General features: G+C 28.9%; 1 protein-coding gene across 2 annotated transcripts; it reads right to left on the bottom strand.

The window, feature by feature from the left end:
• Nucleotides 1-99: 99 nt before the first annotated feature.
• On the bottom strand, nucleotides 100-27398 carry LOC121118308 (uncharacterized). 2 transcript variants are annotated; one of them, XM_040712884.2, is made up of 4 exons: nucleotides 27250-27398; nucleotides 16229-16693; nucleotides 1351-1658; nucleotides 100-1106 (listed from the first exon to the last, which is right to left on the bottom strand). In XM_040712884.2, the coding sequence occupies exons 2-4, from the start codon at nucleotides 16617-16619 to the stop codon at nucleotides 357-359; spliced, it is 1449 nt and encodes a 482-aa protein (XP_040568818.1). In that variant the 5' UTR covers nucleotides 16620-16693; nucleotides 27250-27398; the 3' UTR covers nucleotides 100-356. The 2 variants fall into 2 exon arrangements, with proteins under 2 accessions (XP_040568818.1, XP_071744798.1); XM_071888697.1 differs by having other exon boundaries at nucleotides 16229-16690; nucleotides 27250-27394.
• Between the last annotated feature and the right edge of the window lie 599 nt (nucleotides 27399-27997).

Genomic DNA, 27997 nt, shown 5'->3' with positions numbered 1-27997 from the left:
TTTAAAATACTGTTCAAAAGGGGAGTAGAAAAAATGAGAGCTGATAACAAAGTATAGTGTAAAGTGGTATGTTAGAAAGGTACTGCGATGACAATTGAATATTATGTAATATTTTTATTATTAAAATTAATAATTATAATAAATGTAATGACAGATATTAACATATAAAATATAGAATTACATAAATAAATGAAGTAATAAACAATAATAAATTACATATTATAATTACATTCTTGTCAATTCCATAAAAAGTATTAGATATAAAGATACATATTCTTCTTTTTCAGACTATCTGATAAAGACATGAACTCGTAAATTAATTTAAGAAGGGTGTTAACCCTGTTAAAGTATCTTTCTTAAACAACCTTGCCTCCATTTCCAGTGGTGCTGTCAATACTAAATCGTCGGAGCATCTTGGAAAGCCCTGCAGTCACCATCCTTTCACTTGCTCCAGGCTTTTTAATCCGTGAGACGAACACTTTGTAGTCCATGACTTGATGTCTTTGTACATGAGGAGGATGATCCCCTCCCATGGATCTAAAATGATTTACTGTAAAGTCTGTAAAAGTGAGTAAACAGCCTGATAGAATGATACGATTAGGTGGAATGCGAATACTATGAACTCGTCCCGAATATTTAAGCTCTGAATCCTCATCCCGATTCTTTTTTCTGATAGATATCTCACATCGGAAAACTGAGGCCTCCTCAGGCTCCCCTAAATACCAGACCCACATGTGCCAAATCCCATGTTTTGTACGAATAATTTCTAGGAAAAAGTGATGACTTGGAGTTGTGAGAAGACCACAAGAGTTTGGATTATTGGAATCTGCGTTGTTGATACTATTTGATGAGATGGAAGTTTCACCTTCTCCAGGATCCAGGCGCATCATGGTAGGAGCCCATCGCCTCTCTGTCCCCATAATCATGTTTCCATCATCACATCGAATATCCCCATTGAATACGTTCCCGTGTGCGTTGATGAAGTGATGATGGTGCTCAGAACGAAAATGTTTCAGGATTTCTGCCATGGGTTTTGAGACGGAACAGTCAAATTCTGGGCATTGAACAGGTTTGTAATGACAGAGTTCCTCGTGATCCTGTTGTAGCTGAAATGGAAAGAAGACAAATAACAAAGTGTTATTCTTAATAAATGTAAAACGTTTAAGGGATGCAAAAAATATTCAATTTTCATAATGAGTGTCCTTATATTGTTCACTTCCTTAGCTCCATGAATAATGGGTCTATAACATAATATATTTTGTGACTTTAATCTAATAATAATATATGAGATCTCCGTTATTCCCTCTGACAAAAAAATGAATACTTCTAGCAACCATGAATCCCACTCACCTTAAAAGGAATCATTTCTTGGCATCCCCGATACTGAAAACTGCACGGAATTTGAAAATGTTGACTTATGTTTTCTGCAAAAGTAGCTGGGACCTCAGAGACATCTGCATCACACTTTCCACAAGCGGGCTTCTTCTCTGAACAGGACTTGCAGAGCATATGACCGCCCAGACATTGAAGAATCGGTGGATACAAGACGCAGTTGCAGCGAGAGCATTTAAGCATATCCTTCAGATTATTCATGTTGAGAGTCGTTCCCGAATCTGAGCTTTGTTTAACCCCGACTCCAACTCCTCCAACGACTAATCCTTATGTAATTGTTAACAAAATAAAAGAATAATACTTTTATAAATTGTTCATATTAACACTTGATGGAAGCAGTCAGAGCACTATTTAAATAAGGAACAAGAGTCTAACTTTTTTTTCTCTTTTTGCTTACTACGTATCTACTTAAAATTGACGCAAGTATGTAACTAAAGAGCAAAAAATCCTAACATAAACAATATTGTTGTGATGGGACGGTTAAGTGGAATAAGAATGGGGGATCAAGGGTTTTTCTGGAATATAAATAAGGATCGCCATCGGAAAAAAAGTTTGACTTGTGACTCCGATTCTTATTTATTACAGTATTTAACTATTTATTACTTGTTCTAACGTATGAAAAAAATAGCCCCCCCCCCAATATTAACGATTTTTTGCTTAGAAAAGTTTAATATTTAAGAATTATTTTAATTTTTCAATTTTTTTTTCAAAAAATTTGACTTTTATGAATTTCATTTTATTTTTGAAATTTTTCTTCAAAAAAATTAATTCTTGTGAATAACTGTGGAGTTTAATAGCATTTGTTCAAAAAAATTAATTTTGTATGAACAACACTTGATGTTTAAATTTAAAAAAAAAAAAAATTATTTTATGAGATGGGTTTCTGAAACTTTTTTACAATAATTCCTTGTGAATGGTTGCAGATTTTTGAAAAAAAATTATGAATCAAATAAAATTTAATTTTTAAATTTTTGTTAAATATTTTGATTTTTTGAATTTTAATTTTTTCAAAAAAATTCTGAAAGCCAAGCTCCCTCTAAAATATAATCCTGCGGACGCTCTTCATGGCAAAATTGTATTTTTTAACTATTATTTTAAATATTAAAGAATCGATATTGTTTTTTGTTTTTTTTATAATCATCCTATCACTAAAATATTTTATGTAAGCACTAAGTATACATATACTTGTATGTATCATTTTCCTTTTATCAGCTGAGAAATATCCCCAATGACTCTTAAGTAGAGAAAAGGGAAGAAGTTTAATATTTCTTATAATATTATGTATATTTCCACTAACAAAATTATTCAAAGTGAGTGATTTACAATATTATGCTTCAGGGAATGATTTGCATCTCATTGAAAGCCTAAATTGGGAACAAGCATCTACATTTTCTCGAACAAAAGGTTAACATATAACTAGGCCAAGGGACACATTCATTTCCAAAATGAAATCCGTCATTTTAGTTATATTTGTATTCATTCATCCAACATATTTTATATATCTTTACATGAGAGGTTCCCAATAAAATCCTGGATAATTTCATTGTCAAATCACAATTTCCACTTTCAAAAAGAAAAGTAAAAACTCGACAAAACTAACAATCAAGGTTGTGCCCTTATCTGTCTAGCGATTCAAGCGATTCTGTTTCTTGAACCACAAGAACTAGAACCGAAAAAGTCGAATATTATTGCTGATCGGTCTCGGCTATTGTGCTTCTGTAGAATACATAAAGCAAATACAATATATGTTATGAAAAATAAATTAGCTTTAATCAATGAGTCAATTTTTTTGGATACAATTGCAGCGTTTTTCAATATTTTTTTTACATCGCGAGGGTGATACAATTTGATTTGATTTTCAAATAGCTAAGGGCTTCTTATGAATCTGAAAATGTGGTTTTTAGGTCCCATACGGTGTAAGTAAACGAAGGAATGGGCGGTTTAGATTATGGATCCAGGTCTGCTACTAGGCCTGTCGGGCCCTATAATATTATAAGTACAATATTTCTTACACCAGAGTTTCCCAACCTTTAATTTGCCAAGTCCCATAGACTAATACATTTTTAGATGATACCCTTTTATACGAAACATTTGTCCTATGGTTGTGTAAACTGAAAGCAATCCCCAATTTTCCATTTCCTGGCCTCCCTAGAACCTAGACTGAAAACTGTAAACGAGACAGATAAAACTGAACCGATACTTAAAGCGTTCAAATGAAAGAAACAAGACCGGGACGAATGGAACAGCTGAACCTGAATTGAACACAACCTTGGTTACAATTAATGTTGGGTGGTTTCATTCTGAAAATACCAGACTTGTCCGAGAACGTTATGCCTTTTAGTGGATCGAACAAATTCGGTCCTGTAAAAAAATTACAGTCTGGACAGGTAGCAAAGGAATATTCGGTCTGTATCTGTTTTTTATTATTTATGATTTGGTCTTAAACGATTCTATAGACGAATTGTTGAAGAAATATATATGTGTATAGAAATTATGAGCCTCGGCAGAATAAGATCATATAAATTTATACGTGTAGCATAAATTATATTTGTCCAGCTCCTAAATCGGGATAGTGGAGAAAATATGTCCTTAGATTGAGACGGAAAAAATTGATCTACAATTTGAAAACGATTAAATTTCAGTCTCCAGTCTGAGATTGCGGTCTTAGGCTGATTTTCAAAAGTAGTAATTATGTAAAAAAATACATGTTAAGCAGTGGCAGAGTGGCATGATTTTCAAACAAAAAAACCTGCCTAAATTTTAGTGATGGGACGATCCTAAAAAAATAATGATGTGATTATAATAAAAATTCCCCATGCCGATTCTGATTTTTTTTTTTTTTGAGTTAATAGTAAAAAAAATACATTTTTGTTTTAAGAGGCGTTCTCAGGATTATACATATATATATTTTTTTTTGGTTGTGCTTGGTTTTTGGATTTTTTTGAAAATAAAGCAAAAATTGAAATGTTTTAGTTGCGATTCTGATTCTAATTTATTACTTTTCTAAGTTATAAAAAAAAAAAAAAAATAGGTCCCCATAATAAAAGAATTTTTTCTTATTACTATAAGGTTTAATATTTTAATTTTTTTCACCAAAAAGTACAATAACCAAGCCCTATCCCTCGAAAAGAAACCATATGCAATTTTGTGGACGTCTCTGATAGCAAAATGGTATATTTTAACTATTATTTAAAATATTAAGGAATCAGAGTCGGCATCGATAATTTTTAATACAATTGCATCGGAATGGGCTTTGATATTTTTTTAAAAATCGTCCCATCACTATAAAATATCTCTTTTAATCTTGGGGTCTGCTAAACACCCCCAGACAAGTACTGGCATTAGGATTTGGGTGGATGCAATGGAGGGGTAGTAATAGTAAGAAATTGTTCACAGTGTAAAACAGCTAATTTGAGCTCCAGAGTACTGTACATCATAAAGTCCTAGTATAGTAGAAAAATACAATTTAAATTTTTATGCCCGTAGCATAGCCATTTGAAAATGACTTTTTGTTTTAACAACATTCATTATTTATAAAAGGATTCAGAGGTTTCTATTTTTAAAGTTTTGTTGCTGAATTGGAGAAATCATTTTTAAAGTTATGTTCTTGAATTTCAAAAGTTTAATTAAAGTTCCTTTTCTCAAGTGATACATAAGAATATAATCTTATTTTTCATTTTAAAGAAAAACAAACGTAGTCGAATGAAATAATATGCATACTCAAAAAATCAGAACCACTTTACTCTGTTGGCCGGAAATTAAAAATTATTTTTTTCTAGCATGCTTAAAAAGATATTCTTCTAGTTAGGCTTAAATTGAATTTGATCCCTTCATCCCCTCCCCCCTAGTAAGAATCAGTTTAATAAAAGAGGAAAGTATGAATCTATTGGGTAGCATATGTGGAAATAATCTTTTATATTTATAATAATTCAATATTCAAACCCTACCAATAAATCAATATGAGTAAGGAAGGCTGGCGACAGTTCTAACATCGGACATTTGCAATAGTCCCTTTTTCTCAAATATCAAGAAAACTACACCCATAATATGTACATTAGTGTTTTATAATACAATCAATATAATAATGAAAATATAATTATAATTATGTCAACTTTTCTTCGAGAAATTGGATCAAAACTGTTTTTGAGGTGTAAAAGTAGTTTTTTGAGGCCCAATATTTTTGTAAATCTACAGTCAGTTTTCAATTCCTTTTGCTGCAAATTATATCACTGAAAAGATTGATTAATTTGCTATCTGGTAATATAATTTATGGAATACATAAACTCACTCTATGACCATAAATTTGGGACATTCTAACGCCCAGTAATAAAGGAAAAGTTGTAACAAGTGGTGCAATTTTTTTCGTATTATTAGTTCTATTTTATTATACTTCATATCAAACATATTTTATAGCCAAGACAAGCACCTGACATTGTTATTTTATTATGGACATTCTAAGAATACTAAGACAAACTCGCTAATCCTCTTATTTCCCTTTACCACGGTTTATCTTATTATGAACATACTAAGAATACTAAGACAAACTTGCTAATCCGCGTACGGATAGACACGTACTAAATTATTATGTTATAGTAAATATCCCTGATAAAAAATGCATAGGTTATTTCTTTAAAAAACGGAGACAGATACAGACTTTAGTTATAAATAAAAGTTGCTTAGAATTCTGAGTTACGTACCTACAACTACTTTTCATTCTGATAATACCAAATTCTTGGGCTCTGGAGGGCAAGTTTGTTTTTGCAAATAGGTTGATTTTTTTTCAAAAGACAAGACCGATTGCCCGTGTCTCAAAGTTTTTTTAAGGTATAGTTTGTGGACTCAAAAATGCACCAAAAAAGTTTAAACCCCAAAAAATAATTATTGTACAGACGAAAAAAGGGAGAACGTATATTGAATATAATTAAAAAAAAGGAATTATGTAAATGTAGGAAGAAGATAATTATCGAGTTAATCTTCATTATGGTTGAAGAAGTAACATTTTTCTAATTATAATTACCAATGGGATGGAAGAGATTCCAATGTTGTCTACCGACAAGTTTTACTAAATTCGGGGGATATTCAAGCATTAGTAATATAATTCAAAATATAATTAAAATACAAGTACATCGTAACAATGATATAATATAATTAAAAGACTATGTTATATAACATGTGCCGTAATAAGTAGAAATCTTATGATGTACCAAAAGTATATCAAATATATTCAAGAAAGCGGGAACATCTTTTCTAGTTGGCAATTTGAACAGGTTTTTTTATGTTCTGCAGCTGTTATCATTATTATTTAGTTCTATAAATATAGATTTACTTTATAGCATTTGGTAGTTATTATTTAGATGTAGTAAATAATTGTGCCAGTTAAAATAATATGTCTAACAAGATGAACAATAAATGAAATGGATCCATAGTTCATTTATTGATCATACATTCATAAGTTTCTGAAAATAATTTATAACCGAGAAACGACAATATACACAACATTTCACTGTAACGGTACACTTTAAACTGACTATTCACAAAACTAATTAATGAACTAAGATGGATAACGGTTATGCTCTACCCAAGATTATAATTTAGCCCTTATAAATCTTAGGGCATTGTTATTGTATAGGCATTGATCAGGTTAGAAGTTGGTGAAGTAAACTTTTAAATGAGTTAACTTTCAATTTTCATAAATTAATAGTACTTAATATCTATAATTTATAACCATTTATATATAAAAAAACCTTTACAAGCACTCAATGTAAGCCTTAGCTTATAAATAAGTTTGATTTATATAAATTATAATAATTTTTGTAGGTGGAATTGGAGTCGGTACAAATTTACCGACTTCTGACTCCGACTCCACCAAAAAGGTACCGACTGCGACTCCGCTACCCTAGCTATACGTGCAAGCCCTTGTTGGACTCAAAGTATAATAAAGGATCCGAATTGGAGTATTTTCAGCCTATCTTTCTTTGCTATATAGGGAGTGGGATTTGTGTTTATTTCCCTTCGGCCACGACTGTTTGCAGCTTATATAATAAATTGCCGTAACAGCTAAGCTCATCTCCTACCAAATATTCTTCAAATGGCCAAGATTACATACTGCAATAATTCATGTTACTTTTATTTTTATTTAGCGGCAGAATGTTCATTTTATATGCATCACTATGATGTACAAATGCTAAATAAAAATAACATAATAGGCTTTCCTCTAGATGATATTAGTAAAATGAAAAAAGTGAACAAAAAAGTAATTGTACTAAGTATAGCTTAAATCAGGGAGTTCTTTTTTCTTTTGGTTGGAGTATTTTATCTTCTTTTTTTTATGGTGAAAGAACTTGAGAAATAAAAGTCTTATCGGCTTTTGTGAATATTTATAAAAATAAAAAGAAAGTTTTCCTTTTCAGAATATGTACCTATAGAATGTGAAGAGTATATACCTACTTGGGATTCTTTCTATGGATCCCGTTTTCTCGGGATATCTCAGAGTTTTAGACCTACCGGAAATTTTCGGTAATTATGTATTTTCTCAGGATATCTTGAGTGTAATTATATAATTGTAGAAGTTTCATCGAATTGTATAAAATAAAGACTTAGCGATTTATGGAATTTAAAAGCTGTACCCGCTGACTGTAAAAAAACAGCAGTTGCTTTACTTGTGGTAATAATAATATTTGAGAAAATCAGAATTGACTAGAAATACTTTAAGGAAAGGGGAGACAAACCTTTCAATTTCTTTTAACTCGCGTCATTTTTAGGAATTGAATTTTTGAATAATATAGTTTTATTCTCCATGTGCTTTACAAAAGCCCTATTAATAGATAAATGCTTTCTTATTTCTACTGACTTTTCTTTACTTATAGTTTTTTTAAACAAAAACTACTATTAATTCCTCAATATTCACAACAAATACTAAATATCCCTTTCAATCTATATTTTATCACCAATACTTTTTAGTAGGCTCCTGAAATATTATATCTGAATATAATTAGAATTCTTTATTTATCTAAATAATGCTATGTTAAGTATATATTCGTATATTTTGCAATTTTTAATTGAGGTTTAGTGAATTTATAAAATCGTTGTGCTTAAAAAGCGTTTACTTTCTTTTCGTTTGATCCCTTGAATTTATCTATGTGAGTACTGAGCAAAGAAAATATATCAAGAGCCAACATATCCGCCTAATAAAAGGAGCGAGCAACAGAAAAGAATAATACATAATTCTTATATATAAAAGTAGACCTTTTGGTAGATATTTATTAATCATTTTTAATCACTTGTTCACTACGCTGTATAGTGAACCAGAAAAGAAGGCTCCAAGTTCATATGAACTAACTGCATTGTTGATTTAATTATATATATTTTTTCTTTAGGACTGAGGCACACAATGGTAGCCACAAAATTATGATATTAACTTATTATTTTATATAATATACGCCACCTCATCAAAATGGATAGGTACTAATTTGATTTCCAAAATCCCAATGAAGTAATAGATATTTCAAAGAATTTTTTTTCAAAAAACAAATTTAAAGTTTTTACTATGAGACTAACAAATGATATAAGGATTTATTTATTCTCAATGATTCTTATTAATACAAATATTTTTAGTACATTTACTAGTACCAAATAGACAAAAATAGTTTACAAAATGCTACAAAATTATTAAATGACGTAATTATAATAATCATTGAGCTATTTACCATGTACCTAAATATTTAAATTTTTGAGTTTTCTCTTTTTCATAATTCACTAACTAATGTTTAAAGTTTTTACGAAATATACTTTGTAAACGATGTATTATATTTTATGTATCGATAAAAGATGATGTCTTACGAAGCATCAAATGATGTGCAAGTTGATTTTGAGCCCCCTGGGGAAATTGTATAATTTACAATTATACGATCTCCAATTCAGTCAAAAGTTAATTTTATCTTTTAATATTATAAACTTTATTTCGAGTCTGATTGGGCAACTAGTATTTAGGGATTGGCAAAATACATATTTTTCTTTAATAATATAGAATATAACTTGTCAAGAAATCTTGAGAGTCACTCTCCTTTTATGTTGAGTACAGTCACACAAAACTATTCAATACATGTATGTTCTCTCCCCAAGAAAGAAAGAATAAAAATAAGAGTTTGAGAAAAAAATATATGTTGGGATGAGTTATAACTTCTTTAATTTTTAGAGCGCTCTCTAACAAACATAAACAGAATTAATGCTCTTGAAATACATACTCATACCTTATACAAAAAGATATATTTGTACGATTTAAATCAGGTTGCACACAGTGCACCCTTTATAATCGTCCGATGATTAATACGATTACTTTATAATTTATTTGATCAAAATATGTTTATGATATACATCATGGGGCACTATACTTGGTGTGCAAACTATCTGTGCTGTCAAAATGATTTTTTTTTCAAGTGCAAGTTTATGTCCAATTTCTGTAATTTATTTTATTCAACAAAATCACCTCCAGTCTCAATTATAGTCTCTGCACGAAGCCTACAGTGCAATCAAGCTTCGCAACTTGGTCTCTAGGCAAACCCAGGAATTCCTTTTAGATCGGACTGATAGGTTCGTCGTTTGTGTTACAGGGGGTTGGGTTGGTTGGTTGTTTGTTAACAGCCTATACAAAAAAAAATCCATTAGACTCAGATACAATGAAGTCGTTAAAATTATCTTGTAGCCATTTCAAACATTTTTTCTAGGCATTGAAGGTAGCCAAGTCCTTTAGGGACCTCAAATTTCCTCCTAAACTTTGCAAAAGAACGTCTCACTAAGTACCAGAGTTCGAGCAAGTGTTATGGTGTCGCTCCTGGTGTGGATTTCAAGGAGAGATATGTGCCTTTTACAAACAGGACAACAAATTCGTCAATTAATTCTTTTTTTTCGAACTGGTGCAGGTTTGAATAAACTATTTACAAAAATAAATTAAAAAATAAGCTACCTAATTGCCGTGTCTGCCCAAAAGAGTGTCCAAAATTGGAGCTTCCACACACAGTGTGCATCCGGTAACTTGGTGTCATATATTCAGACATTCATGCAGACAGAAAGACAAATTTTGCTTTATTAATTTGAATATTTGTAAGACACGCTTAAAATTAATTATTACTTCTTAAATTATATAAAGAAAAAACTTTAACTTCACAGATTTCATTATTTACTAAGGGGATCCTGATATTTCCCTGGTTCTCCCCCAAGGACAATTTCCCGGGAAATGAGGAAGCCATATACCTATACATATACGTAAGTATGTATGTTTGGTAGAGGAATGAATGAAAGGAGTAGAAAGAGAAAGAAAGAGAGTTAAACAATAATATGAAACGACGTAGAAATGCTAACTATTTGAACAGAATACTAAAAAAGAGTTTTTATGGTTCTTTTTAATTCATTTTTGTCCAAATATAAGTGTACGTATTGTATGTACCTTGCAAAAGTTAATAATATTGACATACTGTTGCACATACTCAGTAAAAGTACACTAATACCTTAGAATACCAGTAGCATCACCGTGGCAAAAGTGTGGGGAAAATACATAAATGTTAATTGTTTGATAGAATCGGACAGAGGTGTATAAAATCTAGAAGGGAGGAGTCGCTTTTTCAAGTTAGCAATCTTAATAGTCTTTTTTATTTACAAAGCTGTTTTTGAGAAGGGAACACTAAGTATAAAGTAATCACAAGTGCGTAAAAGGGAAGACGAAGAGTAAAAATGAAGGTTTGCTCCTCAGCAGTTATTGTTGTACAAGTGAGTCCTTATTGAACTAGGAGTAAAAATGAGGATCGTCATCGGAGTAATTTCAAACTAGATATCCTTGATATAAAAGGAGTGGGATTTGTATTTATTTATTTCCACTCAAGGCTTCTTGCAGCCCATATAATACAGCGTCAGGGCATCTATGATCCTCTTATCCCAAACATTATTTATATTGTCAGGATTACCACGTTCAATTTCGTTTTTTTTATTATATAGCTTTAAGGTTATGTTTAAAGCATCAGTAGAATGGAATCCCCTATAAATAGAGTTGACATATTTTGTAACGGGGGAAAAAGCGCGAGGAGAAGGCGGGAACGAGACATATGGTACACCTGAATTAAGACTTTTGATAATATTAGCTGCCTGTTATATAATTTTGGGAGAAGAAAATTTATTACTGTTATAAAAAGGAGAGTCTTCTACATTTAAATTAGTATTAGTGCAAGGAAAATATTTCTATTGTATTTAAATTCATAAAAATTTGTAATATTTTTGTTAAATTTTTTTCTGCGAATTTTTTTTTGTGAATATTGTAATATTTCAAATTTTTTTTTAATAGCTGTAGATTTAAAAAAAGAGTACAAAAATGTTATATTTTGAAATTTAATTTAAGAATTTTTTTTTTTAATAAATAATAATATATATAATCCTGTGGACGCCCCGATATATTTTTCATTGTTTGTAAAGGAGGAAAAAGATTTATTTAATCAATAAAAATTTTTAACAAACATTATTCATTATTTTGTATTGAATTAATATAATAGATATTCTTCTAACGCATTTAAAAATGATTAAATAGCCATTTTCTAATGTTTTCCTACGAAGCAAATAGAGAAAATAACGTAATCAATTCTTTTAAATATATTTTGATTATTTTCCTCCTGAAAAAAACTATAACAATGATTTCAACAAAATGATTTTATATTAAATAAAGAGTAATGTCTTGTTTAATATTATTTCACAAAATAAAGAATTATTACTTATGTCTAAGACTTTGACCGATAAGTCTGACCTAGTGCTGACATCATGGAACAAAGAAATTTTGTACCGGTTATTCTTTTCCCTCCCAACAACACATATTTCATGGCTGAGTTTAGTCTTCTTATACTGTTTTATCTCGCTTCTTGGATTGAAATGTTCCAGCCAAAGATATGTACTTGAGTTGTAAGGCTCAAGAAAAACTATATAACTTTGCAATACAAATTATTATTGTTGAGTTGAAAGGAAACTTTATATATTATAAAACAAATGATTGTTGAATATTTATTTTATTGTAAATAATGATAGCATTTTTGGACGTTTGCATTAAATATTTCCATTTTTTTTTTAATTCTACTAATTTCGAAATAGAGTCATACTTCTTTTAAAGCAAAATCAAGCAAGAAAGTCAAATAGGAATGAGTAAACTAAAAAATTTATTATCCACATGGAGGCGTGACAATATGTAGCTTATAGTTTGGAAAACTGTTGTAACCAATAATGTTTCAGCAAATAGGAATAAGACTCGTCAATAAACTTTGTATTGTAAAAATACGTTATACTGGGAAAGATAAGTTTTAATTCAGCTTAATATATGTATGTGTAATATCTTTTTGACGAAACATCCAAATATATGGATCTTCCCTCATCCGTCCAATGAATTCATATCTTTAAAAAAAATATATATTTTGGCCAATTTGTTTGTTACACCATCGATAAACATTTATGGCGTAATGTAAGCTGATTTTGAGGGTGAGGAAATGTAGGGATTTTTATTGGAAGTCGTAATGCTGCGAGAAATTTTCACAGCGCCCTTTATGTGTGGAACATACATCTTCATTTTTTATTAAATAACATTTTCATTCAGAAACTTGTATGATTTTTCAGAAAGACTAAATGAAAAGATGAGTTAGAACAAAATTACCTACTTTTTATATTTTAAAAACACAAACTAATTTGTAAATTAGTTTTTAGAAATAGTTAATTGATATATGTTATATAGAGTCGTCTAAGCATCAAAATGAGGTTTAATAACTATAACATACCAAAAGTACCTGTAAGTGACATTTTCCAGACATGAAATTGTTCAACTTTTCCTAAATAGAACTCAACATTAGAAAAGTAAAAAAAAAAATCATATTTGCTGAAAATGACTTGTGTACAAAGATTGTCTTACGGGTCATTTTTACCTGATTATTATAAATTATATTGTGTATTATACATAATTTTATAACATCAAATACATTAGTTCCAAACCCCAAAAAAATACAGATATATATTCTTGCAGGGACCTAATAATACTCTAATTGTAGAATCAATGGCTTTAGAGTAACAAAGATATTTGAAACAAAAAGATATTCAATCAACATGAGCACTACCCAAAAGTAACTTGTAAAAACATGCTTGATGAGGCAGAATTGCAGGATCCAGAGTTTGAAGAGGATGCATCAGATGAAGAGGATGTCGATGAATACATGACTTATCTTCATGAAATGAATGAAAATGTTATTGAATAAAAAATGAAGGTGTATCTTACACACATAAAGGGCGATTCCCAATAAAAGTCCCTTCTCTCAAAATCAGCTTACATTACTCCGTAAATGTCATTTGGCACATAAAAGAAGGGGTGTGTATTAAAAGAAAATACTACACAAGGGTTAAAAGTTTGCGACAATCCTTTTTTCTCGAACAAAAAATTCACATCCAAATTATATTATATAATGCAGAATACTGTGGAAAAAAATCAGTAACTTTTGTCAATTTTTCTTATTCATTTTGAATAAAACTGATTTAAAAATGTAAAAGTCGTTTTTTGAGGAAAACTGTTTTTGGAATAACGAAAAAATTTTTCATTAATTTTTCTGAAACTAATAGGAAACTAATCAATAATTCAAATGATATCAGTTGATATAACATAATCAAAATTAGAAACCCACTCATTCAGGATAAATTTGAGAGATTCTAAAAGTCAGTAAAAAGTGGGCCGTTAAAAAAAATTTCAAATATTCACCGAAAATTAAATTTTTGGTAAACAAATAAAAACATCCACAGCTGTTCAGGAAAAAATTAAATTTGAATTATAAAATTTTTTGGAAAAAAATTTGAAAAATTTAAATTTATTGTATAAATTTTTTGGAGAAAAAATGGGGAAATTAAATTTTGGGAAAAAATTTGAAAAATCAAATTAAATTTCAAATATTAATTTTTGTAGTAAAAGCAAAAATTCTTTAATATTTTTTTTTTTTTTTTTTTTGGGGGGTTATTATTTTGATTTCATAAAAGTAATTAATTGTCAAATAGCAGTTATAAAAAAATAATAATTAAGAATCGGAATTGTAAATTAAACATTATTTTTCCTATGTTGATTCCAGACGAAATACCAAATTCTCCGATTTCTGATTCCGATTAATCGTCCCATCACTACTTTCAACATATTTATGGATCATTCCACGAAAATTTCTCACGAAAAAAAAGATTCACTTAAATTTTGTAAATGGTATTATTGGAAGTGATGAAGCTTTGGATCCACCTATAACTCTATTAATTCTGAGATGTGATTTATAAAAATAACTGTATAGTGGAAAGGCTTTGTAATTTAGAGTAATGGTGCAATTTATAAAAATCATAAATTATATTATATAGTTGTTTTTTTGTGTATTTATTATATTTGACTATAAAGGGTAAGTTCAATGAAGTCTTAATTTTTTAAACAATATAACAAGGCCTACAAGGTCTGGCTTTTTTTTTTATAACAAAAATAAAATAAAAATTAAGGAAGTTTTATTTAACTAACAAATAACTTTTTAATGATAAACTATACTTGCTTATTATTGCTTTGGTTTGCGATACACCTATCTCTAATCAAATATTCGCAAAAATGCGAATTTCTTTATACTTTCAGGCCATAGAACTCAATATTGAATTAAGTTACATATTTAAAATTTGATTTATGATCTGTTCTACTGTACCACATACAAAATTTTAGTCTAATCCGTTTTGTAGTAAAAATTTCTCATGCAATGACCCTTATATATTTTTTAATGTTGTACATAACTAAGTTATTCATCTGAAGAAATTAAGTTTCTATTTATGATTATAAAATATTGTACAAATAAAATTGATGAGGAATTCATTTTGAGACACATCTTGGAGCACATACCTAGTTGATATTTTTACTCGAGAAAATGAACAAATTTCCAATAAATATTGATGAAATTTTATCAAATGACTTTACGAAATAAAAAAGACAAGCACTTCTATTAAATACAACTTGATGTAGTATTTGGATGAAGTCGAGGCAATATGTACTAAAGATCTTTAGATTTGTACAATTATTATTATATTTGGATCAATTAGAGACGAGAAAAGTTTGATAATAAAATAAAAGTATCCTATTCTTTCTATTGTATTAGTTAATTGATTGTCAACAATATGGAAATATGTATAATTATGTAATAAAGTATTTTTTGTATATTATTGTTATAAAACATGGTAGTCTAGGGCCTCAAAATGGCCTACATCGACAATGCTGACGTCAAATGAAAACTTTTTTTTTTACAAAAAGTATGTTTGTCTTCTCATATTATTATTAAAAAATACATATTAGACGAAAGAAAAGGCTGGAATTGGCAACTCTAGGGCTGTAACCGTAACGCCACCGATTTTAGAACGTCCTCAACAAGGCAATATTTTCATTAATATTATTTTTTAGTACCTTATTTGAGCAATTTCATAAGTTTAATCAAATTTGAAGTATCTTTCATACACAAGAATAGATTTTTGTTGTTCTTAATTTAATTCATAATTATAATTAAAGTACATTAATTATTCTAATTTAAATTGTTGAAGACGTCACTGCTTTAGATATATGATAACGTCATCTAGTAAAGGTTGTTCTATGCGAATGGGACATCAAAATTTGAGGGACGTTACATCTATAAGTAATAAATGTAAGCCAAAGAGAAAATTGAGCTTTAAAAAAATGACGTTTTCCCAAACAAGCAAAAACTTTCAAAGGCTCCTGGTCATATATACACACACTTTAGAGTTACTTTAAGAGTTATTAAGAAGGAAAGTATTGACTTACCCCCACTGACCCCAGACTTAGAGGTGCTGCCGATTGCTGATGCGCTTCTTAGTTCCTTTTGATAATCCCAATCAGTCTCAGTCTCCTCTGGACTATACTCACAGCTCTCACGAAGAGTGCACATATACATATTCAAATGACCGTTCTCACCTGGATGCCCAGTTGAGGAAGGATAATTGAGTGGTCCAAATCCGGACTTTGAAAAAAAAGATGGTTTTTTCGTTATATGAGCGTTGCTATTGCTATTGCCACTGTTAGAGCCCGAGGTCTCCGAAGAGAAAGATTTCCCTCCTAATTTAAGTGCTGTGTGTAGAACAGGGACAGAACCACGTCGAACTTTGGAGCGGGACTTTTCATGGTTTGATCCATTGGAAGATAAAAAGATGGACATGTCACAGTTTTGTTCTGTCACTTCAGGTTGTCTAGAAGTAAAAATTATATCGCGGATAGTTTTTGATGTTCCTGCTAAAGGATAAAACATTTCATTGTAAAATATATAAATAAATTGAGCACAAAAATATATCTCTTTCTGTTTGTTTAATGGGGAGAATGACAAAGACAAACGACCATCATCATCTGAGAAAAAAATAGAAAAATTTATGTATTTGGTTAGAAGGATTTTAAACTTAATTGTCTTCATTTAAAAGGAAGGGTAAGGTTGATTCATGGTACTTATTTCGAATTAAATAAAAGACATATCTTTACTAGGGTAGGGATAACTTTTTGGGACACTCCTCACGTTAAGTAAAAGGGGAATTAGTCAACTGTTGAGAAAGACATGATAAATTGGATTAATTCACTGACACATCAATATACTCCATTTTCTTGTTAGCTGAATTCGAATAAGCTTTTGTTATGCAGCTGTACACAATTCCCAACAGTTATTGAATAGTTAATAATTTCATAATTGGGCATAATCAGTTAAGTCCTACTGATTTTGGGCTTTCTATCTGTTTTTTTTTTTCGGAAAAGAGATTGTGAGATACAATAAATGTAATTAGGTGTGATAAATGAACTCATAGTACTCTTTATTATTTTTATTGATTAGTCCTTTGGAAAGCCTTACAAAAAAACGTCATCAGATCCAAACAGATATTTATGACATTATTTATGTTGGTTCTTATCAATGAATTATATAAGATCTGGATAAGTTATTCCTTTTAAATTCCACGCGAAATTTCTATAATAACTTAATTTTTTTGATAAAAATAAAATCGGCCACTCTACCATTTAGCCTGAGAAGTTATTCTCCAGAAACTTTGGCTACAACTTTTATCTGGTACAATTTTTCATTATAAATAATGAAACAAAAGATTATGTGTCCCGACTATGTCATATTGATTACAAGTGGGACATCAAAAGAAACATTCAATTATTTCAAAGCAAGGTATAAAAAATTAACTGATAAGGATAAATTAATTTTCATCATATTAGATGAAGTCCAATTATATCTCATATTTTAAAAAAACAATCATCCATTATGCAGGTTTCAAGTGAGCTTTCGAAAGGAACATTCAATTATATAGATGCAAGGTATGGAAAATTAACGGAAATAGATAAATCAATTTCAATTAATTAGATGAAGTCTACTCTACTCGAATAATGTGATATATATTAATCGCAAAATTTATGGTTACAACGAAAATAGGCCAAGAAGGACTACTTTATGCTAAATGATCAGTTCTATTTCTGGAAATGATCAAAATTTTGTGGAATGATATATTTGTCAAATAATCTCATGCATTCAAAATATAATTAAGTTAACCATGTTAAGCTCTATGAACTGATTTTCTATTAGATATAAATATTTATAATAAATGTGACCACGGATTACTCAACACTGATATAGAGTAATCCGTGATAAGATTTTTAAATTTGAAAAATCTTGATTGAATTGAAAAAGAAATTTATAAGTTTATTCTAACATGTTTGTTATTTATGAGTTATTGATTACTTAATGTAAAGTAATCTATACATTAAAACAGGTTTATCATGATACATTATTTTCCAATACGGGCGAAATATATTGAAGGAAGAATCTAATAACTTAAATAAATCCTAAATAAAAAATGAGCTATTTTTCGACTAAATTAAAGCATACTTGATGATTGTTTTTTTTAGCGCTCTTTCAAGTTTTTAGTTGAAATTTTCAACTCAAATCATTTACCAGATGCTACACAAATTCATGATTAATTACTTAAATGACAAAACTGAGGCTTCAATGGAATAAGTTTCTTTATTCGTGTTCATGATTCATCACTTTTTAAAAATAATTTTATAATTCTTTTTGTGTGCTATTGTTATTTAATGGAATAATGATATGCAATGTGTTATTAAGGAGGTTACGTATCTATTGGCTATCCCAATGTTAAGTAATTCATGGCTTACTACAGCCTTACCTTACTAACACAAAAAACACATTGTATTTTGTTATCAAATTTTAATTTTTCTGCTTCTTTTCCGCTTATGAGTGTTAGGAACGTTGATTGGTTGAACTCGAATAAGCTTTTGTTAAGCAGTTGTAAAAAGTTTTGTAAATTTTTCGGAGAAAAATTTAATTATTTTTTTCAATTGTTGTAGATTTTTGATTTTTTTTTTAAATAATTCATTTATTTGTAAACAGTTGTGGAGTTTTGAATTGTTTTTCCAAAAAAAAAATCCAAAAACCAATCGTCCCTCTAAAAAAATGAATATGTATGGACACACTTGATAGCAAAATGGTATTTTTTTACAATTATTTAAAATATTAAAGAATTGGCATTGAGAATTTTACTAGAATCGGATCAGAATCGGCATTTGGATTTTTTTTTTTTGGAATGGCCCATTCCTACAGTGAAGGTAGGGACGTGCTATAAATTGATAGTAACAAAACGTAGATATGCGGGATTTCAAAGATAAATACTCCCAAATATTATATAGCAATTTCTATGTGGCAGTTTAATATCAATGGGTACAAAAAAGGGTTATGTCATTCTTATTGGAAGTATGTATATGAATCCATTATACAAAATCTAAAAATAGCTACCTAATTGGGGACTCATTTTTTTAAATTTATGCACAATATTTCTTCATTTCTACAACATAAGGGGAAAAACAGAAATCCATTAATATATCAGTCAATAATCAATTATTGGCATAGTAATTTATCACTTATTGAGAGCAATAGCCCCAATATTTTGTTTTTTTTTCATTGTCATTATTATTCATTGTTGAGCCAATTTCAAATGGTTTGTGTACAAAAAAGCGTACATTAACTGATATGGTGTGTTAACATAAAAACATCTTGAAAAAAATAAAGAAAAAACCCCAAAACAATTTACATACAACCCAATATACTATTAGGGGTGTCTGCAGAGGCATAAATAAATTTTTTTAGTACAAAATTAAATTTTTTCGGAAAAAAATTCAAAAATGCACAGCTATTTACAAAAAAAAATTTCAAAAATAAAATCTCAAATATTAAATTTTTAGAAAAAAACAACAAAAAATCCTTTATTTTGGGGTAGGCTACAGCCCCTCCAGCCCATCCCCTGCAGACACTCCAGTTCATAGATATATTTGATCTAATTGTAGGCTTTGTATTCAAATTTTTGGGATAAATTAAGATTTATAAAATTTGAGCAATAATTTAACAAATTTATTTGATTTAGGAGACTTATATGGACACCGATATGTCCATTTAAATAAAGTAGATCAATTTCTCATTCTTTTATTGTGAAGATCAATTTTTACTGGTTTAAGGAAAACTTGCAGTGCCTCCAATACGTTAATATGAATAATTTGTTGATAGAAACTGATGATGATTCGCCAAAGAACACAAATGTAATCTAAACTCAATTTTGGGAAAAAATATTCTGAATCAAATGGAAAATATTTTGAATTAACTTTCGAATACATTTTTGTAATTAATCGTAGCCAATAATTTATAACAAATTTAGTTGACCATTAAAAAAAAAGATTATTTAACGATATTTCAAGAAAAAATCTCTTTGATTTAAAAAAACATAAATTTTAAATTTATTGAATTTCTCATTCTTTAGCCAATTGCGTTAAAGACTAGAAGGAAATTGACCTTTTGACCGTGAATAACATTTTCTTTTAGTCGTATTTATGCGGAAAGTTATGAGTTGTGATATCTAGGATGCAATGTTTAAGCCATATTAGGAGATTATAATTAAAATATCTGTCAGTCATATGCTGGGGGAGGGGTTAGAGGGACTGCAACCCTAGCCTAAACGGATAAATTTGTATCGTTACTATTGAAAAAAATACCGGCTTGTTTACATGTCTACTCCTAAGGTATTAGGGAATATGTTATTAAATATTAAGGGTTACTTAGCAAAAGACTATAACTTTAGAAGAGCCCAGAGTTGCGGAAGGTATTTCTGCAATTTTAATTTTTGGCAGTAGCAAGATACGGAGCGTTCGAAATGGTGATACAAGGTCTGATACTATAAGATGTCATCCATCAAACTCAAGTGGACATTATAGACATGGCTAAGTTGATAATAAAACTTTTAAGAAATACCTTGTAAGCTTGTAGAAGCGAGCTAGTTGTTTGTCAAAATAAGATTTTGCTTTTCCTACTACATCACAATATTTAGTGACTTCTTTGTTATTTATAGTCCTAAGATTTGTGAGTAATTGCTCAACTGCTCAAAATTGATTATTGAATAATCCCGCTTGTACCTATAAACGAAGGATAAAATTTTATCCATAAATTATGAAATCCTTATCTTCAATTTAAATAAAAGGTTGAACGTATAATCAGTGGTTTTGTTGTGGAGATGCCTCCTTCTAACAAGACTCCTGAAGATCCCATCCTCGTAAAATTTGCTCCAATTACTAATGTGGAGGTTAAAGGGTCATCTAATACTTTTATTATGATCGAAGGCAAAAATGAACGTAAGAAAATCCTTCTAAATTCTTGATTGTCGATATAATATAGCAAAATTTATCAATACTAATACAATTAAATTCTTCTTCCAATAATGTATTTTTATTTAATCACAAATTGCTCAATTTTGATATTTTGGGTTTTTCATTTCTACAAATTTGAGCATTTTTTGTTTTTTTGTTGCTCATTTCGGCCAAAAAATCTTAAGTCTAGTTATTTATTATTGTTTTGTTTTATTCTGTGTCGATGGAAATTGGTAAGAGTATTTTTTTTTTGTTGATTTCTATTTAGTTGATATATTATGCGTATTTTGTAAATAAGATGTTATGTTTTTAAAATTAGATTTATGAATGATTTATGTTTAAAGCCTTAATCTAGCTAAGAAATTTTAAACTATAATGTTCATTTATATTTTCTCAAATTTAACTTTACCAGATAATTTTAGATGATTTTTATATATTATATGCCATCAAAATAAAGGTATTAAAAAAAAATACATGTCAACATTCTCTAAAAAAGTCTTTACAACATTTTTATTCTGAAAAAAAGGTCCAATCTGACCCCCCTTTCATATATAAAAACTATGATTACAACACTGTCATATATATGTGCAATATATATTATTATGTAAGTTTATACATAAATTTAATACATTAGTTGAGAGTAGTGAAAGGAGGGGGTTGTAATTTTTTCAGTAAATCTTTATTCGAATATAAACAGACAAATGAATATATTTCTATCATTTCTTTTCTTCTATCTTTTCTTTACTAATAACCATTCAACAACTTCTTATTTCCCCTTCTTAAAGGATTTTCTTGAGTTAGCTAAAAAGAAAAAGGTTTTTATATGTTGAATAATATTTTTGTCTGTATTGTACATAGTATAATATATGTACTTATAGTTCTTTAAGTATTATAACAAAATCAGCCATGTAATAAGTATGCCCAGGGAGAAAGAAATGATTGATCATTAGAAACAGTCTGTTAAAGGGGTTAAAATACGACATCACATTTGTTTTTTTTAATCAAATAATATGCAAAAATGACTGTTTGATGTATAAAAAGGGCTTCAAGAGTTACTTCTATCTAAATCAATTTGCAAAAACTGTCTGGATTGTAATCATGGAATTACTCCAACAAAATTTAAAATACTCTCGTCACTGGCGGATAAATATAGGAAATAGTGTCGTAACTGAAATCAGGAGACAACTTTACATCAAATTATGTTAAATATTGCCTATAAATTTATTTTTTTTCATTGTTTAGCATACCACATAGTAAACAGTGTTTAAAATATTTTAAAATGCCAGTAATTTTCCATGGTATCTCTGCCATATCCGAGATCTTCAACAAAAAAAACATGACTCTGTAAGAATGTATACATACAACACGATAATCTACTAAAGAATGATTAAAACATAAAAACAAATGATAAGACAAACCGTTTTTTCCTTATCTAATTGTAAAACTGCTATTTTTTCTCCACGTTTTGCCAATCATTAGCTGTATGACAGATGCCAGAAAATATTCTGGAGTCGTTGAAGACATTGTGCTCCTCAATTCCGTAAACCATATACTTCAATAAATTATTTTAATTGTATTTCCCTTTAAATCAGAACTAGTGGACTTTCTTGGGGTATTAAGGAACCCCACCATATAAACATATCCTACTCCGATTCCAAATTACTCTTTCATATTTATCCTTGAGGTAAATTAATAATAAAGACGTTATAATTTATTATAGAATTTCTTAATAACTCAGAAACTATTGAAGTACTATAAAAGTGTATTCTTCTTGTTGAAAAACATAACACACAAGACATAAACACCCCAGAGAAGTAACGGAGGGTTATAGTTAAACTCTCTATCATTTAATGTATGTATTGAAGGATGAGTTATTATGAACTAACTCAATTTCCACAATAATATTAATAATATTCAAAACAACAATGATAGGACTGGCTCAATAGTAGTCACGCAAACTTTTAAAGAAAGTTGTTAAATCGTTTTATATCATTCATAAATATATGTAGGAACCTTTTTGTGATGTTTGTAAATGAAAGTCCATACTGCTCCGTCGTAGTTTCGCAATCACTGCCAGAAAAGCTAGATGAAATTTTTTAGATATTCGCTAAATTAAGTGCTGTTGTGAATCTAGTAAGTAAAAAACTGTACATATAATCATAAACGTGTTCTTCAATGCAAATATCTTTATCGCCAAATTGTATATTCAATAAGTGAACATATTCAACTCAGTTTGAACATAAATAATTGTATGATAATTTAAAATTATTCGAAAAGCTGTGGATTCATTTAATTAAAAATAAAATTGGATTTATAATATGTTTTGAATGAGAATGAAGTAGTTGAAGACGTGTATAAGTTTTAATAATGTGTTCATTTAATCAAGTAAGTATAATAATGAAAATAAGTTAATTTTTTATTAGTTTGATATACAGCTTAAAATGGAATGTTAACACCCTTTACTCATTTGTCGAATTGTTACTCAAATAATTCATAACTTATCAATGAAATTTGAAGGAACCATAACAGAGGGTGAAGGATGATGTTTAATATAAATATAAGAGTTTATGGTTTTGGCACAAAGATGTTCGATAAATAACTTGGCATGCACTAGAGTAAAACATCGTGCCACAGACCGTGGATGGTAAATTTTAGTGTTAATCCATGACCGAATTTTTTTTCTTGTTTGGTCTTAAGTGATTTTTCTAGACTTATCTGAACCGATATATCTGTCGAGACTGTGATCTTAGACTGTAGACCAAAATTTAATCGTTGACCTATTTTTATTCTCAATTTATGAATCAATTTTATCGCCTATCCTGATTTATAAGGTGTATGTACATATATAATTTATGAAACACATTTAACTTCTTCTGACGTTATTTTTCAAATATTCACAATTTATCAATATAATGAGTCAAGGCCGAATTTTAAATGAGACTGATCCAAACCGATTTTTTTATTCAATACCGTTTCAGACTCCAGATCAAGGTTATTTTGAGGACCAAATTAGTTTGGTCTACTAAAAATCAGAGCCATCTCATACCGGTCTAGGATTTTCAGGTCAAACCCAACACTAATCTTTAATAATCAAAACGGTGTAAATAATGAGTAGAAAAATAGTAACAGCTTAATTTCTCTAGAATTATTTATTGGTTATGATGTCTCCTCCTTTTTACTCAAAATCCTAACCCAAAAATGTGATTTGAGATTCATCTGCGGATTGTTGAGTTAAGAGTACTATTTGGGACCATTTTCCCTCAATTACAAGGGGAAAATAGTAAAGTTATCAAGTTAACTTATCAAAATAATTTCTAGTTATATTTGCATTTTTTGGTTCTAACATATCTTCAGTATGACTACCTATCATTAATCGACTTGACATGACATAAGTAATATGCCCGTATGATTTGAAAATGTGATTAAGACATTACACCACATTGCAATCTTCCTTGACTTTTTCATATTTTCCTTCAAAAAGAAAATGGAAAAAACATGAATTAACGAATATCAAGCAAATACCCTCAATCTCACCAACTGTTGCACTAATCTTAAGCTGTGTATAGTTAATATTTGTATTTTTTTCGACAGTCTGGAAAAATTTAAATCTAAAAAAAGTAAAAATTGTGAGTATTTACCGCAGATTTGACTGAAAAGTCCCCCCGATAATGTATTTGTCTTAATCTCAACTTAAAATGTGTTTTAGTAGCATAAATGGATTCTTTCATAAACGTACAAGATTGTTTACAACTACATAGCCTACCAGGAAATATATCCATCCAGTAAAATGAAACGGATGTTAAGGAGAACACGTATAGTTCGCGTAAATCCACCCCCAATGTTTTTATTTTGACTAAAAAGTTGTGGGATTTTCTGATGCAACACTAACTTAAACGTAGCAGAACCTTTTCTCTACCAGCCTCCGTCTGTTTCTTAGCTCTACTTCTTTGTTTATTATTGATATATGTTTTTTTATAGTATGACGAATTAATCATATATGGGTCTAAAGATTTAAAAGCTGGGCATTGTTCACTGTTTATCAAAATGGTGTTGTAGATCAATAATAAGGAGCAAAAATTGACAAAAAGCTGAATAAAAAATAAACAGGACTAACATAAAAATTTACACTATATTTTGTTCTCAGCTTTCATTTTTGGCTTCTTTTTCCCTTATTATTGTCCTGAACGCTGATGGGTTGAATTCAATTAAGCTTTGTTTATAAGCTGTAAATAATTTCCAACAATGATTAAATAATATATAATTTCATAGTTGGTAAGAATGGACTAACTACCCACTGATTTTGTCCTTTTTTTCTGTTTCTTTTTGAAGAACAGGTTGCAGTACTAAATAGGAATATTCGAATATTAGGTGTAAAGATTATGGATATTGACAATCTAACATTAACAATTGATATAAATCCATTATTTCTGTATTCTATATAAAAATATTATTTTATATATTTAGATGTCAAATATGAAAAGTAGAAAGGATATTTTAATAACCAACACATAAATTACGTTTTGTGAATAAACCAATAAAAGATATTATAATCTTATTTTTATTCGAATTATAATTAAAGTACTGTATTAGATCATTATAATAATACATTATTATGCTTGGTGAATTTATAATTCAGTTCTAGGACAGTTTGCAAAATCAAATTAGCCAAATTTACATTATATCAAAAGCCGAATTGCTTAAAAATACCAATTATATTTGACTTTGAATCATGAATTATTTATGAATATCAATTATTTTCCTAAAATTTGGCATCAATGAAATAAACAGTGTCTCAATTTAAAATTTATGTATTGTATTTTAGTAATAAATGATTGAGTCTGAAATAGAGTAATGTTCCATGAATCAAATGTAGATGTATTGAATTTTATTCAAATATTCTTCTGCGAAATAGCTTTCTTCCGCATACAATTTGAAAAAGAAATAAATTGAATAGTTATTAATAATATAATTTAGAAATACAAAAATGAGAGTGATTTTAAGGAGATACAAAAACCTTTGGTTCACTATAATATTCCTTTGTATTGTTTCTACTCATTTGAGCAAAGTTACTTTGGGCAAGGTTAATTTTTTGGGGTATTTTCATATATCAAACATTACAAGTGACGTTCTTAACCGCGAGAGTGGATTTTAAATCAAATTGGAAAAATCTAGAAGAAACAACTGAGTCTCTTGTTAGATTTCTAGAAAAAAGGATTCAAACTCTCCGATAATTCTCGCTGTGAATGTTATGAACCTTTGATCCATGGGCCATTTTGTTCTTTTTAGGTCTAATGATGAGATCATTCATTTAATAATATATATGAGATGAAAATGTCACTAAAAATAAATTTGCCGCAATAAATCATTGCTCAAAGGAATGCACACACATTAACATATGTGTTAAATTAACCCAAAAACAATTTTGAACAGAAATTACAAATTAATTTTGCATTTCATAAATTCATTATACACAGTCTCATATTTCATAAAAATATTTTGATCAATTAAATGCTTTGTATTCAAATTTATGGGAGTATTTGAATTATAGTTTAGAGCCTTTATTTGATTTATGAGGCTTCATACGACCCTAATATGGCCTTATAACTGCAAAATTTCTATTTTTTTTAATAATAAAGATGACTTCAGCTAGCTTAAGCACAATTTAAAGTGCCCAAAAGTACTTATCAGAATATATAATTATTATAAAAAGACAAAAATTTCTTAAAAATACAAAATTTATCATACATACACAATTATGTAAAAAATCCATGTGATTTATTTTGTGTTGACGCTACATATGTATTCTGCAACATCTTTAGTTACGGATAGAAATATCCTTTGTACGTATCAATTGTGTACTTGAACAAAGGGTTTTTAATATTATTCCCCTATGGATGATATCTCAAAACCATGTCTAATTTATATTTTTTTAAATATCAAAAGTAATGTATTTTAATTTAAAAGAAATGTCCAAATAAACAATCCCCCGTGATTCATCCAATTATCCAATATATTAAATTTTCATCTAATTGTATTTCATTTAAGTCTAAATAAAGCATTTGTTCCCAGTAGTAGTTCACTTAGTATAATTGTCTACTTACCTTTTTTTTTTAAATGAATACTTTCAGAACAAAGGAGAAGTTGAAATATTTTTGTTAAAGAATGCACATGTTTAGAAAATGATTCTCCAAACTACTACGGTTTTTTTAAGGGCTCTAAGTGCTTCAACTCCTCAAACTCAACTTTGTTTATTGTGATTTGAATGGAGAGTTATATATAGGCTTGAATATATATTTATCTACATTTTCTCCGACGACGCTCTTTGTAGATTACAAAGGGGAAGAAAAGAGGATTCACTTGAAAGAAGTAGTAATGTGTAGATTTCCTCTCTTTTTCTTCTTTCGAAAGCTCAAGAGGAGAAAATATGACATACTATACTCCTGTAGATAGGTATTATCAGGGGCGTCTGTAGATTTTTTTTTTTGGCGGAGGGAGGGGGAGCTTGGTTTTTCTAATTAAAAAAAAGCAAAAAATCCAAAGATTAAAACTTTTCTCCAAAAACTTCAAAAATTCAACTTCAAATATTGACTTTCCTGAAATTTTTTGTTCATTATTAAATTTTCTTAATTTTTTTGTATAAATATTAAGTTGTTTTTTTTACTTTCCAATATTCACAATTATTCAAAAAAGTTCAAAAATCCATAGCTATTCTCAAAAAATTTCAAAACCTGCATATGTTTATACAAAATATTTTTATTTTATTTTTATAAGACAAATTTTTTTGAAAAAAAACTTTAAATGATAAATATTTTGGAGTAACATTTCAAAAATCTAATCCATTCACAGAAA

Source organism: Lepeophtheirus salmonis, chromosome 5, assembly GCF_016086655.4.
Source record: "Lepeophtheirus salmonis chromosome 5, UVic_Lsal_1.4, whole genome shotgun sequence".
NCBI classification, from domain to species: Eukaryota; Metazoa; Arthropoda; class Copepoda; order Siphonostomatoida; family Caligidae; genus Lepeophtheirus; species Lepeophtheirus salmonis.
This window is presented reverse-complemented; position numbering and strand designations above follow the sequence as displayed.

Excerpts from the sequence above, each read along its gene's own strand:
- LOC121118308 (XM_040712884.2), bottom strand. The coding sequence starts at position 16,619 with ATGTCCATCTTTTTATCTTCCAATGGATCAAACCATGAAAAGTCCCGC. Across the intron at positions 1,659-16,228 it reads TAAGTCTGGGGTCAGTGGGG|GATTAGTCGTTGGAGGAGTT; the intron begins GTAAGTCAATAC and ends CAATTACATAAG. Across the intron at positions 1,107-1,350 it reads AAGAAATGATTCCTTTTAAG|CTACAACAGGATCACGAGGA; the intron begins GTGAGTGGGATT and ends TTTCCATTTCAG.